The sequence below is a fragment of the Ranitomeya imitator genome, chromosome 6 (genome assembly GCF_032444005.1).
Source record: "Ranitomeya imitator isolate aRanImi1 chromosome 6, aRanImi1.pri, whole genome shotgun sequence".
Taxonomy (NCBI): domain Eukaryota; kingdom Metazoa; phylum Chordata; class Amphibia; order Anura; family Dendrobatidae; genus Ranitomeya; species Ranitomeya imitator.
Genome location: NC_091287.1, coordinates 374,126,387 through 374,144,491, shown reverse-complemented (window position 1 = coordinate 374,144,491; position 18,105 = coordinate 374,126,387). Strand labels below are relative to the sequence as shown.

The window sequence follows — 18,105 nt, the reverse complement described above, 5'->3', positions numbered from 1 at the left end:
CCCCTGCTGTGTAGCCGGCAACGTGACCTGCAAACGCCATGCAGGCACAGGAACTGAAATTAAAAGGGAACCTGGCCCCACCCCCCCAGGTGTTTCTATGTATAACAGCCACCTAGTACAGCAGTACTGCTGCATTTGTACAAGGTGGCTGACTTTTTCTCCTTGCCCACGTGGAACTCAACACGTACAAAATGTGTCTCATTGAGACCATTCCACTGTCCCTGAGGTGTGACTTTCCTTTGTAATGATACGCAGCACCCCCCTTGGTAGCGTTTCCCGTCTTTTGTCATCATGGTTAGCTGGCTGCGCCTGTGCATCCGCCCTGCTAGAAACAACGCCCCTCGTTGTCATATTTATTTTGTCAGCGAGGGTGTGGTTTATGGGCACGAGCAGTGCATATGTTCGCCTGTCTTAACTCATCTCCTTCCGCCTTCTTCAGACTGTGCGGCCTCCTGGCCGTGGTAGGCGATAAGGGATCAGCTGAGGCCGCTAAGTCTGGAGCAGGTGTAAGGACATGTGTAAGCGGCAAACCTATTTACTGCACAAGGCCACGAATCCCAGCCACGCAGTGTGATTTTTTGAAAACACACTGTGGGTCTGGGATTCATGTCCATCGCTAACCGCAACGGCCGACATGAAATGAGGTCAGAAGACAGGAAGCGCTCACAGCGCATGGCCAAGGGATCACAATAGCGCAGACTCCTGTACAGCAAATAACAACGCTCAGGAATCTGCGCCCAGTACCTAGGTGCAAATTTTGACACCTGTGCTGCGTCTCGTTAAAAAGACAAGTCACGCCTCCACAACTGTTTGACAGTATAATGGGCTAAATAGTGTACGTGTTTTAGTCAGCGTGTGCAAGGAGCAAAACAAATAGAGCAACCTTTCACTTGTGCAGCATTAATGCTGCACAAGGTGTGGCTCTTGTACCTTGCAACACCTGAGGGGGGGGTTAAAGGTAACCTTTGAAATTGGTTCAACTAGGCTTCGGCCTACACTCTGCTCCTCTACTCCTCCTGCTGACCCTGGGCTCAAACACCGCTAGTTTTTGCCAGGAAATGCTAGCTGCACAGAGAAAAACACCAGCCAATGTGTTAGTGGGGTTCAGCACCGCCAGCTGTTCCCCTGCTGTGTAGTCGGCAACGTGTCCAGCACAAGCCACGCTGGCACAACAGAACAAAAGCTGCCACCAGTGCAGGCTTCGGCCTACACTTTGCTCCTCTCCTCCTCCTGCTGACCCTGGGCTCTAACAACGCCAGTTTCTGCCCGGACATGCTAGCTGCACAGAGAAAAACACCAGCCAATGTGTTAGTGGGGTTCAGCACCGCCTGCTGTTCCCCCGCTGTGTAGCCGGCATCGTGTCCAGCACAAGCCACGCTGGCACAACCGACCAAAAGCTGCCACCAGTGCAGGCTTCGGCCTACACTTTGCTCCTCTCCTCCTCCTCCTGCTGACCCTGGGCTCTAACACCGCTAGTTTTTGCCCGGACATGCAATCTGCACAGAGAAAAACACCAGTCAATGTGTCAGTGGGGTTCAGCAACGCCAGCTGTTCCCCTGCTGTGTAGCTTGCAACGTGACCTGCAAACGCCACGCAGGCACATGAACTGAAATTGAAGGGAGCCTGCCCCCCACCCACAGGTGTTTCTATGTATATCAGCCACCTTGTACAGCAGTACTGCTGCATTTGTACAAGGTGGCTGACTTTTTCTCCTTGCCCACGTGGAACTCAACACGTACAAAATGTGTCTCATTACAGACCATTACAATGTCCCTGAGGTGTGACTTTCCTTTTTAATGACACGCAGCACCCCCATTGTTAGCGCTGCCCGTCTCCTGACATCATTGGTTGGCTGGCTGTGCCTGTGCGTCCCCCCTGCCCGACACAACGCCCCCCGTTGTCTCATATATTTTGACTGCGAGGGTGTGATTGATGGGCACGAGCAGTGCATATGTTCCCCTGTTTTCACTCCCCTCCTTCCGCCTTCTTCTGACTGTGCGGCCTCATGGCCGCGGCATGCGATAAGGGATCAGCTGAGGCCGCCCAGTCTGAAGCAGGTGTAAGGACATGTGTGAGCGGCGAACATATTTACTGCACAAGGCCACGAATCCCAGCACCGCAGTGTGACTTTAGGAAAAGCCACTGTGGGTCTGGGATTTATGGCCATCGTTAACCGCACCGGCCAACATGAAATGAGGTCATGAGACGGCCTGCACTAACAGGGTATTGCCAAGGGATAACACAAGAGCGCAGTTTCCTGTACTGCAAATAACAACGGTAAGGAATCTGCGCACAGCACCTAGGTGTAAATTTGTACACCTGTGCTGCGTCTCCTTAAAAAGACTAGTAGTCACGCCTCCACTACTGTTTGACAGTATAATGGGCTAAATAGTGTACGTGTTTAATTCAGCGTGTGCAAGGAGCAAAATTAAATAGAGCAACCTTTGACTTGTGCATCATTAATGCTGTTCAAGGTGTGGCTCTTGTACCTTGCAACACCTGAGGGGGGGGGTTAAAGGTAACCTTTGAAATTGGTTCAACTAGGCTTCGGCCTACACTCTGCTCCTCTACTCCTCCTGCTGACCCTGGGCTCAAACACCGCTAGTTTTTGCCCGGAACGGCTAGCTGCACAGAGAAAAACACCAGCCAATGTGTTAGTGGGGTTCAGCAACGCCAGCTGTTCCCCTGCTGTGTAGTCGGCAACGTGTCCAGCACAAGCCACGCTGGCACAACTGACCAAAAGCTGCCACCAGTGCAGGCTTCGGCCTACACTTTGCTCCTCTCCTCCTCCTGCTGACCCTGGGCTCAAACAACGCCAGTTTCTGCCCGGACATGCTAGCTGCACAGAGATAAACACCAGCCAATGTGTTAGTGGGGTTCAGCACCGCCAGCTGTTCCCCTGCTGTGTAGCTGGCAACGTGTCCTGCAAACGCCACGCAGGCACATGAACTGAAATTGAAGGGAGCCTGCCCCCCACCCCCCCAGGTGTTTCTATGTATAACAGCCACCTTGTACAGCAGTACTGCTGCATTTGTACAAGGTGGCTGACTTTTTCTCCTTGCACACGTGGAACTCAACAAGTACAAAATGTGTCTCATTACAGACCATTACAATGTCCCTGAGGTGTGACTTTCCTTTTTAATGACACGCAGCACCCCCATTGTTAGCGCTGCCCGTCTCCTGACATCATTGGTTGGCTGGCTGTGCCTGTGCGTCCCCCTGCCCGACACAACGCCCCCCGTTGTCTCATATATTTTGACTGCGAGGGTGTGATTGATGGGCACGAGCAGTGCATATGTTCCCCTGTCTTCACTCCCCTCCTTCCGCCTTCTTCTGACTGTGCGGCCTCATGGCCGCGGCATGCGATAAGGGATCAGCTGAGGCCGCCCAGTCTGAAGCAGGTGTAAGGACATGTGTGAGCGGCGAACATATTTACTGCACAAGGCCACGAATCCCAGCACCGCAGTGTGACTTTATGAAAAGCCACTGTGGGTCTGGGATTTATGGCCATCGTTAACCGCAGCGGCCAACATGAAATGAGGTCATGAGACGGCCTGCACTAACAGGGTATTGCCAAGGGATAACACAAGAGCGCAGTTTCCTGTACTGCAAATAACAACGGTAAGGAATCTGCGCACAGCACCTAGGTGTAAATTTGTACACCTGTGCTGCGTCACCTTAAAAAGACTAGTAGTCACGCCTCCACTACTGTTTGACAGTATAATGGGCTAAATAGTGTACGTGTTTAATTCAGCGTGTGCAAGGAGCAAAATTAAATAGAGCAACCTTTGACTTGTGCATCATTAATGCTGTTCAAGGTGTGGCTCTTGTACCTTGCAACACCTGAGGGGGGGGGTTAAAGGTAACCTTTGAAATTGGTTCAACTAGGCTTCGGCCTACACTCTGCTCCTCTACTCCTCCTGCTGACCCTGGGCTCAAACACCGCTAGTTTTTGCCCGGAAATGCTAGCTGCACAGAGAAAAACACCAGCCAATGTGTTAGTGGGGTTCAGCAACGCCAGCTGTTCCCCCGCTGTGTAGCCGGCATCGTGTCCAGCACAAGCCACGCTGGCACAACCGACCAAAAGCTGCCACCAGTGCAGGCTTCGGCCTACACTTTGCTCCTCTCCTCCTCCTCCTGCTGACCCTGGGCTCAAACACCGCTAGTTTTTGCCCGGAAATGCTAGCTGCACAGAGAAAAACACCAGCCAATGTGTTAGTGGGGTTCAGCAACGCCAGCTGTTCCCCCGCTGTGTAGCCGGCATCGTGTCCAGCACAAGCCACGCTGGCACAACCGACCAAAAGCTGCCACCAGTGCAGGCTTCGGCCTACACTTTGCTCCTCTCCTCCTCCTCCTGCTGACCCTGGGCTCAAACACCGCTAGTTTTTGCCCGGAAATGCTAGCTGCACAGAGAAAAACACCAGCCAATGTGTTAGTGGGGTTCAGCACCGCCAGCTGTTCCCCTGCTGTGCAGCTTGCAACGTGACCTGCAAACGCCACGCAGGCACATGAACTGAAATTGAAGGGAGCCTGGCCCCCACCCCCAGGTGTTTCTATGTATAACAGCCACCTTGTACAGCAGTACTGCTGCATTTGTACAAGGTGGCTGATGTTTTCTCCTTGCCCACGTGGAACTCAACACGTACAAAATGTGTCTCTTTGAGACCATTCCACTGTCCCTGAGGTGTGACTTTCCTTTCTAATGATACGCAGCACCCCCCTTGGTAGCGCTTCCCGTCTTCTGACATCATTGGTTGGCTACTTGCGCCTGTTCGTCCGCCCTGCCTGAATAAAATGCTCCTCGTTGTCTTAATTATTTTGACTGCGAGGGTGTGATTGATGGGCACGAGCAGTGCATATCTTCGCCTGTCTTAACTCATCTCCTTCAGCCTTCTTCAGACTGTGCAGCCTCATGGCCGCGGCATGCGAGAAGGGATCAGCAGAGGCCGCCCAGTCTGAAGCAGGTGTAAGGACGTGTGTGAGCGGCCAAAATATTTACTGCTCAAGGCCACGAATCCCAGCACCGCAGTGTGGCTTTATGAAAAGACACTGTGGGTCTGGGATTTATGGCCATCGTTAACCGCACCGGCCAACATGAAATGATGTCATAAGATGGGCAGCGCTAACAGGGCATTGCCAAGGGATAACACAAGAGCGCAGACTCCTGTACAGCAAATAACAACGCTCAGGAAGCTGCTCCAAGCACCAAGGCGTTATTTTGGACACCTGTGCTGCGTCTCATCAAAAAACCAAGTCACGCATCCACTACAGTTTGACTGTAGAATGGGGTAAATTGTGTATGTCTTTCATTCAGCGTGTGCAAGTAGACAAATTAATAGAGCAACCTTTCACTTGTGCAGCATTAATACTGCACAAGGTGTGTCTCTTGTACTTTGTAACACCTGAGGGGGGGGTTAAAGGTTTCCTTTGAAATTGGTTCAACTAAGCTTCGGCCTACACTCTGCTCCTCTCCTCCTCCTCCTGCTTCAACACGGGCTCTAACATCGCTAGTTTTTGCCCGCAAGTGCTAGCTGCACAGAGAAAAACACACGCCATTGTGTTAGTGGGGTTCAGCAACGCCAGCTGTTCCCCCAGTGTGTAGCCGGCAAAGTGTCCTGCAAACGCAACGCAGACACAAAGCTGCCTCCAGTGCAGGCTTCGGCCTACACTCATCTCCCCCTGCTTACCCTTTGCTCCAACACCGCTAGTTGGGGCTCTAGGAAGACAATCTTTAATAGGCAAGGCAACGCATCCGTGTTCCAGCACCGCCAGCTGGTTCTCGGCAGTGTTCTTGTCACAGGTACTCCCTCGTGCCAAGCCTGGTTTCAGCACCGTCAGCTGTTTCCGGGTTGTGTCAACTTCACTGAGACGCCTATGCTTGCCCCGTCGTGGTGCGGTCGAGTTAGCCAACTCCAGGGTGCCTCCAGTTTAGGAGCTTCCTATGTGGGCTGCGTGAACTGGTAGTCAAGGCTGGTTCTGTAGTGCCAGTAGGCCCAGCTCCCCCTGTAGGACTGTTGGGGTTCGGTAACTGCGGCTGCCTCGCGGCCTAGCTGTTCTCTCCTCTCCTGTGGGCCTTGGGGTCCACCACCTGGTTCCAGCACCGTCAGCTGGTTCCGGGCCGAGCCTTTGGCTTAGGTGCCTCCTCCTGGGTATCCGAGTTCCGCCAACGCCAGGCGGTCCTTGGTAGTGCTTTTAAGCGCGGGCACCTACAGCTTAGTAACCGGGTTCCAGCACCGTCAGCTGGTCCTCGGTCGTGCCATTGGCTCTTGCACACTGGGGCAACGCATCCGGGTTCCAGCACCGCCAGCTGGTTCTCGGCAGTGTTTTTGTCACAGGTACTCCCTCGTGCCAAGCCTGGTTTCAGCACCGTCAGCTGTTTCCGGGTTGTGTCAAGCTCACTGAGACACCTATGCTTGCCTCGTCGTGGTGCGGTCGGGTTAGCCAACTCCAGGGTGCCTCCAGTTTAGGAGCTTCCTATGTGGGCTGCGTGAACTGGTAGTCAAGGCTGGTTCTGTAGTGCCAGTAGGCCCAGCTCCCCCTGTAGGACTGTTGGGGTTCGGTAACTGCGGCTGCCTCGCGGCCTAGCTGTTCTCTCCTCTCCTGTGGACCTTCGGGTCCACCACCTGGTTCCAGCACCGTCAGCTGGTTCCGGGCCGAGCCTTTGGCTTAGGTGCCTCCTCCTGGGTATCCGAGTTCCGCCAACGCCAGGCGGTCCTTGGTAGTGCTTTTAAGCGCGGGCACCTACAGCTTAGTAACCGGGTTCCAGCACCGTCAGCTGGTCCTCGGTCGTGCCATTGGCTCTTGCACACTGGGGCAACGCATCCGGGTTCCAGCACCGCCAGCTGGTTCTCGGCAGTGTTTTTGTCACAGGTACTCCCTCGTGCCAAGCCTGGTTTCAGCACCGTCAGCTGTTTCCGGGTTGTGTCAAGCTCACTGAGACACCTATGCTTGCCTCGTCGTGGTGCGGTCGGGTTAGCCAACTCCAGGGTGCCTCCAGTTTAGGAGCTTCCTATGTGGGCTGCGTGAACTGGTAGTCAAGGCTGGTTCTGTAGTGCCAGTAGGCCCAGCTCCCCCTGTAGGACTGTTGGGGTTCGGTAACTGCGGCTGCCTCGCGGCCTAGCTGTTCTCTCCTCTCCTGTGGGCCTTGGGGTCCACCACCTGGTTCCAGCACCGTCAGCTGGTTCCGGGCCGAGCCTTTGGCTTAGGTGCCTCCTCCTGGGTATCCGAGTTCCGCCAACGCCAGGCGGTCCTTGGTAGTGCTTTTAAGCGCGGGCACCTACAGCTTAGTAACCGGGTTCCAGCACCGTCAGCTGGTCCTCGGTCGTGCCATTGGCTCTTGCACACTGGGGCAACGCATCCGGGTTCCAGCACCGCCAGCTGGTTCTCGGCAGTGTTCTTGTCACAGGTACTCCCTCGTGCCAAGCCTGGTTTCAGCACCGTCAGCTGTTTCCGGGTTGTGTCAACTTCACTGAGACGCCTATGCTTGCCCCGTCGTGGTGCGGTCGAGTTAGCCAACTCCAGGGTGCCTCCAGTTTAGGAGCTTCCTATGTGGGCTGCGTGAACTGGTAGTCAAGGCTGGTTCTGTAGTGCCAGTAGGCCCAGCTCCCCCTGTAGGACTGTTGGGGTTCGGTAACTGCGGCTGCCTCGCGGCCTAGCTGTTCTCTCCTCTCCTGTGGACCTTCGGGTCCACCACCTGGTTCCAGCACCGTCAGCTGGTTCCGGGCCGAGCCTTTGGCTTAGGTGCCTCCTCCTGGGTATCCGAGTTCCGCCAACGCCAGGCGGTCCTTGGTAGTGCTTTTAAGCGCGGGCACCTACAGCTTAGTAACCGGGTTCCAGCACCGTCAGCTGGTCCTCGGTCGTGCCATTGGCTCTTGCACACTGGGGCAACGCATCCGGGTTCCAGCACCGCCAGCTGGTTCTCGGCAGTGTTTTTGTCACAGGTACTCCCTCGTGCCAAGCCTGGTTTCAGCACCGTCAGCTGTTTCCGGGTTGTGTCAAGCTCACTGAGACACCTATGCTTGCCTCGTCGTGGTGCGGTCGGGTTAGCCAACTCCAGGGTGCCTCCAGTTTAGGAGCTTCCTATGTGGGCTGCGTGAACTGGTAGTCAAGGCTGGTTCTGTAGTGCCAGTAGGCCCAGCTCCCCCTGTAGGACTGTTGGGGTTCGGTAACTGCGGCTGCCTCGCGGCCTAGCTGTTCTCTCCTCTCCTGTGGACCTTCGGGTCCACCACCTGGTTCCAGCACCGTCAGCTGGTTCCGGGCCGAGCCTTTGGCTTAGGTGCCTCCTCCTGGGTATCCGAGTTCCGCCAACGCCAGGCGGTCCTTGGTAGTGCTTTTAAGCGCGGGCACCTACAGCTTAGTAACCGGGTTCCAGCACCGTCAGCTGGTCCTCGGTCGTGCCATTGGCTCTTGCACACTGGGGCAACGCATCCGGGTTCCAGCACCGCCAGCTGGTTCTCGGCAGTGTTTTTGTCACAGGTACTCCCTCGTGCCAAGCCTGGTTTCAGCACCGTCAGCTGTTTCCGGGTTGTGTCAAGCTCACTGAGACACCTATGCTTGCCTCGTCGTGGTGCGGTCGGGTTAGCCAACTCCAGGGTGCCTCCAGTTTAGGAGCTTCCTATGTGGGCTGCGTGAACTGGTAGTCAAGGCTGGTTCTGTAGTGCCAGTAGGCCCAGCTCCCCCTGTAGGACTGTTGGGGTTCGGTAACTGCGGCTGCCTCGCGGCCTAGCTGTTCTCTCCTCTCCTGTGGACCTTCGGGTCCACCACCTGGTTCCAGCACCGTCAGCTGGTTCCGGGCCGAGCCTTTGGCTTAGGTGCCTCCTCCTGGGTATCCGAGTTCCGCCAACGCCAGGCGGTCCTTGGTAGTGCTTTTAAGCGCGGGCACCTACAGCTTAGTAACCGGGTTCCAGCACCGTCAGCTGGTCCTCGGTCGTGCCATTGGCTCTTGCACACTGGGGCAACGCATCCGGGTTCCAGCACCGCCAGCTGGTTCTCGGCAGTGTTTTTGTCACAGGTACTCCCTCGTGCCAAGCCTGGTTTCAGCACCGTCAGCTGTTTCCGGGTTGTGTCAAGCTCACTGAGACACCTATGCTTGCCTCGTCGTGGTGCGGTCGGGTTAGCCAACTCCAGGGTGCCTCCAGTTTAGGAGCTTCCTATGTGGGCTGCGTGAACTGGTAGTCAAGGCTGGTTCTGTAGTGCCAGTAGGCCCAGCTCCCCCTGTAGGACTGTTGGGGTTCGGTAACTGCGGCTGCCTCGCGGCCTAGCTGTTCTCTCCTCTCCTGTGGACCTTCGGGTCCACCACCTGGTTCCAGCACCGTCAGCTGGTTCCGGGCCGAGCCTTTGGCTTAGGTGCCTCCTCCTGGGTATCCGAGTTCCGCCAACGCCAGGCGGTCCTTGGTAGTGCTTTTAAGCGCGGGCACCTACAGCTTAGTAACCGGGTTCCAGCACCGTCAGCTGGTCCTCGGTCGTGCCATTGGCTCTTGCACACTGGGGCAACGCATCCGGGTTCCAGCACCGCCAGCTGGTTCTCGGCAGTGTTTTTGTCACAGGTACTCCCTCGTGCCAAGCCTGGTTTCAGCACCGTCAGCTGTTTCCGGGTTGTGTCAAGCTCACTGAGACACCTATGCTTGCCTCGTCGTGGTGCGGTCGGGTTAGCCAACTCCAGGGTGCCTCCAGTTTAGGAGCTTCCTATGTGGGCTGCGTGAACTGGTAGTCAAGGCTGGTTCTGTAGTGCCAGTAGGCCCAGCTCCCCCTGTAGGACTGTTGGGGTTCGGTAACTGCGGCTGCCTCGCGGCCTAGCTGTTCTCTCCTCTCCTGTGGGCCTTGGGGTCCACCACCTGGTTCCAGCACCGTCAGCTGGTTCCGGGCCGAGCCTTTGGCTTAGGTGCCTCCTCCTGGGTATCCGAGTTCCGCCAACGCCAGGCGGTCCTTGGTAGTGCTTTTAAGCGCGGGCACCTACAGCTTAGTAACCGGGTTCCAGCACCGTCAGCTGGTCCTCGGTCGTGCCATTGGCTCTTGCACACTGGGGCAACGCATCCGGGTTCCAGCACCGCCAGCTGGTTCTCGGCAGTGTTCTTGTCACAGGTACTCCCTCGTGCCAAGCCTGGTTTCAGCACCGTCAGCTGTTTCCGGGTTGTGTCAACTTCACTGAGACGCCTATGCTTGCCCCGTCGTGGTGCGGTCGAGTTAGCCAACTCCAGGGTGCCTCCAGTTTAGGAGCTTCCTATGTGGGCTGCGTGAACTGGTAGTCAAGGCTGGTTCTGTAGTGCCAGTAGGCCCAGCTCCCCCTGTAGGACTGTTGGGGTTCGGTAACTGCGGCTGCCTCGCGGCCTAGCTGTTCTCTCCTCTCCTGTGGGCCTTCGGGTCCACCACCTGGTTCCAGCACCGTCAGCTGGTTCTCGGCAGTGTCTTTTGCTCTTGTACCTTCTGCTCCCCATCCTGGTTCCAGTACCGTCAGCTGGTTCCGGGCAGAGCCTTTGGCTTAGGTGCCTCCTTCTGGGTATCCAAGTTCCACCAACGTCAGGTGGTCCTTGGTAGTGCTTTCAGGCACGGGTACCTCCTGCTTAGTAACCGGGTTCCAGTAACGTCAGCTGGTCCTCGGTAGTTCCATTGGCTCTTGGACCTTCGGCTACCCATCCGGGTTCCAGTACCGTCAGCTGGTTCTCGGCAGTGTCTTTTGCTCTTGTACCTTCTGCTCCCCATCCTGGTTCCAGTAACGTCAGCTGGTTCCGGGCAGAGCCTTTGGCTTAGGTGCCTCCTTCTGGGTATCCGAGTTCCGTCAACGTCAGGCGGTCCTTGGTAGTGCTTTTTAGCACGGGTACCTCCTGCTTAGTAACCGGGTTCCAGTAACGTCAGCTGGTCCTCGGTAGTTCCATAGGCTCTTGAACCTTCGGGTAGCCATCCGAGTTCCAGTTCCATCAGCTGGTTCTTGGCATTTTCTCAGCCTTCTTGTACCTTCTGCTACATTTCCAAGTTGAAGACCCTAACGTCGACGACCCGGAAGACCACCACGATGACGACGACACGGAAGACCACCCCGATGACGACGACGACGACGGCGGAGACGACGACGGCGGAGATGACGACACTGGAGACGACGACCCTGGAGACGACAACATGGAAGACCGAGAAGCAGAAGAACAAGAGGCTGCAGAACAAAGAGCAGAAGAACATTAAGCATAAGACTTAATATCAGAGCAAAAGATATTATCTAAATTATATGCAGAAGAAGACTAAGCAGTGTATGGGGGTGAGTCCGTTCCTCCTCGTGGTGCCCCTGGATAAAGCCTGATGCTGCAGGCCAAACTGAACGCGGACAAATGTAACTTTTGTGACTGGCAGAACGGAAGGTGTAATCTTCAAACTTTTATAGATAACAACTACGGGAATGCCTGTCACAAATGAGAATATGATGAAGAAGTAGAATAGGAAGAATAATAACAGTGGAATAAAAAGAATATGTAGAATAAGAAGAATAATAATAGTTGAATAAAATGAATATGAAGAATGTAATAAAAAAAAAAAAATAGGTAGAAGATGAAGAAGAAGATGAATAAGGTGAAGAAGTTGATGTCAAAGATGCTGATGATGATGAAGATGAAAGTGTGGGAAAAGAAAAAAAAAAAGAAAAAAAAGAAGGGGAAGGGCGTGGAATAGTGAAACATCAATATCTGACAAAATAAAAAAAAAATTTACATAGTCAATATCTTTGTCACTCCGAACGTCTTAAAAAAAAACAAAAAACATGCTATTCTATTTGATTGGGATAAACCTCTATGACTTTAATGTCTCCGCCACCTCCCCAAATACATCCGGCATTATTCTTAGTTGTTTTCCTTCATGTAGAATGAACCTACAAGGAAAGAAAGGGTTTATTTTAATTCCGATATTTTGGTCCCATTGACTTGCATTGGGATCGGGTATCGGTATCGGCGATATCCGATATTTTTTGAATATCGGCCGATCCAAACCGATACCGATACTTTCCGATATCGGAAGGTATCGCTCAACACTAGTCATTAATTTATAGCAAATCGGGTTATACAATAATAGCTTGCAACCATCCAAGACACAGTTGAACTGTCCTAAATTAGGAGAGCTTGTCTGCTGCCACAGTAAGTTGGAGAAATATCCTGACTTCAGCTCCTTAGATATACAGAAACATCTGAAAATAACAGTGGGATAGGGAACTATCTGATCCCTCCTTTACTATTTAGTCTATTTAGAAATTGAAAATCCTGCTGAACTTTGGATCAAAAAAAAGGGAAGAAGCCAGCACTGCTTATGGTCAGAACGCAATAACTGAAGTGCAATTGCACATAAATTCTAACTGTATTTCAAATATGAGACATTTAGCAAACAATTGATCAATTCTTTGAGCTACCCCGCCACTTCACGGCATTCTCATAATGGGGCAGTCCTAATCTACGTATTTTATTTACGTTGTGCCATTATGGCCTCCTGAATGTATAAAAAAAAAAAAAAGGACCACATAACATGCGAACTGTACCTGGAGCATTTTCAGAATCACTCCCTTGGTGCCAGGAAAGACAAACGCAGGTAAAGGCCGATCAGGTCCAGTGCGGACATTTCAGATCTGGCATCCACACTGCCAAACCCGCACCAAAGATGAAGGGTGAGACAGGCTGAGACACAGGTGCACAATTAACTGGAGCCTGAGGCAGGGCAGGGCTGCTATGTGTGTGCACAGCAGCCTATCAATCACAGTGAACACAGAAAGAATGGTGCACATAACCCAGCGTGCGCGGCAACAGTGGTGGTCAGCCACATACCAATGCAAAGCAAAAAAAAGGGAAGAAGCCAGCACTGCTTATGGTCAGAACGCAATAACTGAAGTGCAATTGCACATAAATTCTAACTGTATTTCAAATATGAGACATTTAGCAAACAATTGATCAATTCTTTGAGCTACCCCGCCACTTCACGGCATTCTCATAATGGGGCAGTCCTAATCTACGTATTTTATTTACGTTGTGCCATTATGGCCTCCTGAATGTATAAAAAAAAAAAAAAAAAAAAAGGACCACATAACATGCGAACTTTGGATCACCTGATGCTCTTTATAAAGACTGACGGTAGACCAGGGATCCAATGGTTAAGCAGCAGAGACAAGGAGCACAACACAGGCAAGGAATGTATGTGTGTAGCAGAGCTTTGTGTGTTTTGAAAGTAAGATGCATGTGTATGTGTGAGTTGTGGCAGACCTGGGCGTTGTTATAATGGGCTGTGCGTGTGCTGATGTAGTAGAGGTGTGTGTGTCTGTACACTGTGGAGGAATTATACTATGTGTGAGGGGCTGTATGGGCATCATACTGCGTGATAAGGCGGTGTGGGCATCTTAATTTGTGAGGGAGCAGTATGGACATAATACCTTGTGTAGAGAGCTATTAGGTCATAAAATTATAAGGGGCTATGCATGCATTATACTGGGTGTGGGAGCTGAGGGGGCATCATACTGTGAGAAAAAAATGTATTGTGGAGGTTACCATGCTGCATGTGATGCACTTTGGATGGGATAATACAGAATGAGCGACAATATGGGAGGCATCATACAATATGGAAGGTACTGTGATGAAATCATACTGTAAGAGGGGCACTATGAAGAACATTATTCTATATGGGGCACTGTAGAGGCATAATACTTGGGTAGTACTGTATGGGCATCATACTGTGCATGTGGAGATACCTGTGGGGGCATCATACTGTAGGTGGGCACTTTTGGGGACAGCATACTGTATGAGGAGTGCTATGGAGGGCATCATACTATCTGTGGGGAATGTACTGTGGGGGCGCTGGAATGTACACTCATGATTAAAAGTTATGAGACTTCCACAAATTTTGGTTTTTACATTTTGCTGCTGCTGTGTTTTTAGATATTTTGGCAGAATGTTTCTATGGTATGCTGAATTACAATTATCAGCACTTCATACGTTTTTAAACTTTTATTGAGAAATGCAAAAACACAGTATTTACAGTGAAGATCACTATTTTTTAAGACTTATTTAGTTAGCCCTGCCATACTGGATATTTGCTTCAGGACCAAATCCTGACTGATGGCAACCTATTCTTGTTGTTATGACTGCCAAAGCACATTCACACAAGTAATGTATAAACCAGGAAGACAAATACCTGAACCTGACAGGTCCCTGTCGAGATTAGGAAAAAAACCCTTCTCTGACCTTGGTCTGTCACTGTCTGACCTCGGATGTTGGCACCCTAAAATAATGCAATGCCCCCACTCGACAGCGGCTTACCATGAATGACCTTAGCAGCTCCTAGGATCACTAGTAATAAAGAAATCCCACTAGAAACAAATGCAACCACCCAAAATATGACTAAGTGAGTGAATCCAGCGGTCTATCACCAGCAGTAAACAACAGAAGGGGAAGCTATTTAAAGCTGCACCTGAAAGGTGATTAGACAGACAAATAGAGTAAATGAAAACCACTTGTTACCCAAAACTGACAAAAACAAAGGTGACAGCACTAAAACACCCAAAGAAAAGGTGAATCTGCTGTGCTCAGCAGAAAGAGACGCCAACCACAGAACACAGAATCAAGGGTTCGAATACAGAGGCATGACACTTATCTAATCAGTGATTTGAGTTTGTCACAATTTATGTGATTTTGTTTGCAAACTCAGTTTTTTTAAATTGACCACAGGGTTTTAATGTGATTGAGATCTGGGGAGTTTCTTGGCTATTGACCCAAACTTTCAATATTTTGCTCACTACGTCACCTGGTTGTCACTTTTGACTTGTGACATGATGCTCCAACATGCTGGCAAAAGTTCATCATTGGGAGACGTTGCTCTTGGAGAATGTTTAGATATTTTTCTTTTTTTTCATATCAGTGTTCGCAAGCAAAATTATGAGTGAGCTCACTCTTTTACATGAAAAGCAACCCCACACTTAAAAGGTCTCAGGAAACTTTACTGTTGACACGGGACTCATGGTAGCTCACTTTTCTTCTCTGGAAAATCAAATCATTCTTCTAAATGTACTAACTAGTCTGAAAAAGCTTCAAGAGCAAAAATAACGTTACCTGCATCCTCTACAGTCCTATCCCTGTAGTTCCTGCTTAATGTCAGTTTGTCCTTGATGTTTTTCTTGGAGAGAAGTAATTTCTTTGCTGCCCTTATTGGCAGCAGGCCAGCCTCTAAAAGCCTTCTCTTCACAATGTGCAGATGCATTGACAACTAACTTTTGCTATTCTTGTGCAATCTCTGTACTGGTGTTAAATCTATCATATAGCTCAATCCACTTTAGGAGAAAGTCATGGCACTTGTTGGACTTTCTTGGATGCCCCTGTGTAGGGGAATTAACTATAGGGACATCATATTGTATGTGGGGGAGTATACTTTGGAGATAGAATACTCTGTGTGGGGGAATGTAATATAGGGACATCATACTGTATGTAGGGGAGTAAACTGGAGAGACATCATACTGTGTGGGGGGAAGTGTAATATGGGGTCATCATAAGGTGTGTGGAGGAACGTACTAAGACAACATGATGCTGTTTGTAAGGTAAATGCACTTTGGGGGTTTCGTAATGTTTAGAGAAAAGTGTACTATGGGAACTTCATACTGTGTGTCTGGGAATTTATTTTTGTGAAGTCATGCTGTACGTATAGGTAATGTATTGTGGGGAATCATACTTTGAGGAGGATATGTAGTGAAAGGGATATCATATTGCATGTGTTTTGTAATGTATTTTGGGGACATCATAATGTGTATGGAGGGATGTAGTGTGTGGATATCTTACTGTGTGTCTGGAACTGTCCAGCATCATACGGTGTAGGGGAAATGTAATGTGAGGACATCATATTGTGTGTGAAGTGAGGGTGTACTGTAGGGACATCATCCTGTGTGTGGGGAAATGTTTTTCAGGCCATTATACTATGTGCAGGGAATGTACTGGAGGGACGTCAAACTGTGTGTTGGAACCTTATATGGGGATTTCATACTTTCTGTGGGGGAATATACTTTGGAGATATCGTACTATGTTCTTGAAAATATACTATGGAGCTGTGTGTGAGGGGATATACTGTAGTTGGATCATATTGCACATGGAGGAATCTTCTGTGGGGAGCATCATACCATGTGTATTATAGTGGCTTCATACTGTGTGCAAGGGTATTATTAGGACCGTGAAAGTTGCTGTATACTGTGCGGAAATATTAATAGGCTTCACTAGGAGCAGTATGTTTGGTGAGATTGCAAATAAGTGACTGAGCGGGGGTTGGGTACTGATTTTGTACACAATGAAAATCAGTCTCTTTAATATTTTTCAAAGTTGGGATGGATGTAATTCTTCCTCATTGATCGGACATTTAGGACAGGGGTTGATGGTCCTAAGGAGAACTTAAGCTGTTGCTATAATAATTGTCTTTAGCTTTCCTTGACACATGTAAAGAAAAGCTTCATTTTATCAACATCTCAGTTTCACTTGAAAATTATGTACCTTGACTTTCTGAAAAATTCAACTGTATTTAAATCACAATATCCGACGTGTGTAAGAGTAAGTGTAAAAATTAAGGTAAATGGGCAAATTGTATTAATATATTTATGTTTTTTTCAGCACATTATAACTCTTGTGACAATGGGTTCTGACTTTAAAGATCACTGCAGTTCAACTTTCTGAAGAAAAGACCTCCACTTTGTTTAAGTGATGAACTCATCATTGCATCCACGTATACTGGAACTTAATATAAGCAACTTGGACGGCAACAATACGGTGCCCACAAGCAAGACTAAATTATCGTCATGTGATCAAGTGGTAATAGCTGCTGAAGTATTTTTAACCCTTGGCATTGTAAGTCTCCTTGAAAACATCTTGGTCATCTCTGCCATTATTAAAAACAAGAATCTGCATTCGCCTATGTATTTCTTTGTGTGTAGCTTAGCAGTGGCTGATATGTTAGTTAGTGTGTCTAATGCATGGGAGACAATCACCATAAATCTTATCAATAATAGACATCTAGTCATGGAAGATGCCTTTGTACGTCATATTGACAACGTTTTTGATTCACTGATCTGTATTTCAGTGGTGGCTTCCATGTGCAGCTTACTTGCCATAGCAGTGGATAGGTATATCACCATCTTTTATGCATTAAGGTACCATAACATCATGACAGTGAAGAGAGCTGGAGCCATTATTGCTTGCATCTGGACATTCTGTACAGGATGTGGTATTATATTTATTCTCTACTATGAATCAACTTATGTAATAATATGTCTTATTACTATGTTTTTCACCATGCTTTTCCTCATGGTATCATTGTATATTCATATGTTCTTGCTGGCACGCACTCATGTAAAGAGGATAGCTGCCCTGCCAGGCTATAACTCTGTCCACCAGAGAACAAGTATGAAGGGCGCCATTACTCTAACTATATTAATAGGTATATTTATTGTGTGCTGGGCACCATTCTTTCTCCATCTAATTCTCATGATTTCATGTCCACAGAACCTTTATTGTGTGTGTTTTATGTCTCATTTTAATATGTACCTCATTCTTATAATGTGCAATTCCGTCATCGATCCTCTGATATATGCATTTCGCAGCCAAGAAATGCGAAAAACATTCAAGGAAATCATTTGTTGCTGCAATCTGCGAATAACCTGTGAGCTGCCTAGCAAATATTAATATTAAAATACTGAAACCATCACGTTTTTCCTTTTGCTTGCAGTTTCCTTTGTTCATAAATATTTTTATGGCTTTCTTAACAGGTGTGGAGGCGATACACGTGGCCGTGGGCATCAAATTGCTTACAAAAAAATGAAATGCTTCATTTCAAAATGTTCAAAAAACTAAAGGTTATACAACTGAAATAATTAACTAATCTGATAATTATTTCATATAATAAATGGAAATAGTCACATGAAGTTGTATATTCCCAAAAGTACTGTGTATAAATAGAAAATAAAAATAAAGCAGAAATATCCTGAAATATAGTGCAGAAGTTATATTTAAAAATTTGGTGTAATGAATTAAATATAGTCCTAAGAAACACTGAGCAACCCTGTGAATTCTATAGTTTTTGTATTAGAACATGGCAAAATAAAATCTGGTCCTTTAACCCCTTAGT

General features: G+C 49.4%; 1 protein-coding gene across 6 annotated transcripts in view; it reads left to right on the top strand.

The window, feature by feature from the left end:
- Window positions 1-17,679, top strand: part of MC5R (melanocortin 5 receptor) — a 203,249-nt gene extending 185,570 nt beyond the window's left edge. For all 6 annotated transcript variants that reach the window (XM_069730999.1, XM_069731000.1, XM_069730995.1 and 3 more), the window contains one exon: window positions 16,596-17,679. In XM_069730999.1, coding sequence (XP_069587100.1) covers window positions 16,686-17,663 — 978 coding nt within the window. In that variant the 5' untranslated portion in view covers window positions 16,596-16,685 and the 3' untranslated portion in view covers window positions 17,664-17,679. The remainder of the gene's footprint in view (window positions 1-16,595) is intronic.
- The last annotated feature ends 426 nt before the right edge of the window (window positions 17,680-18,105 follow it).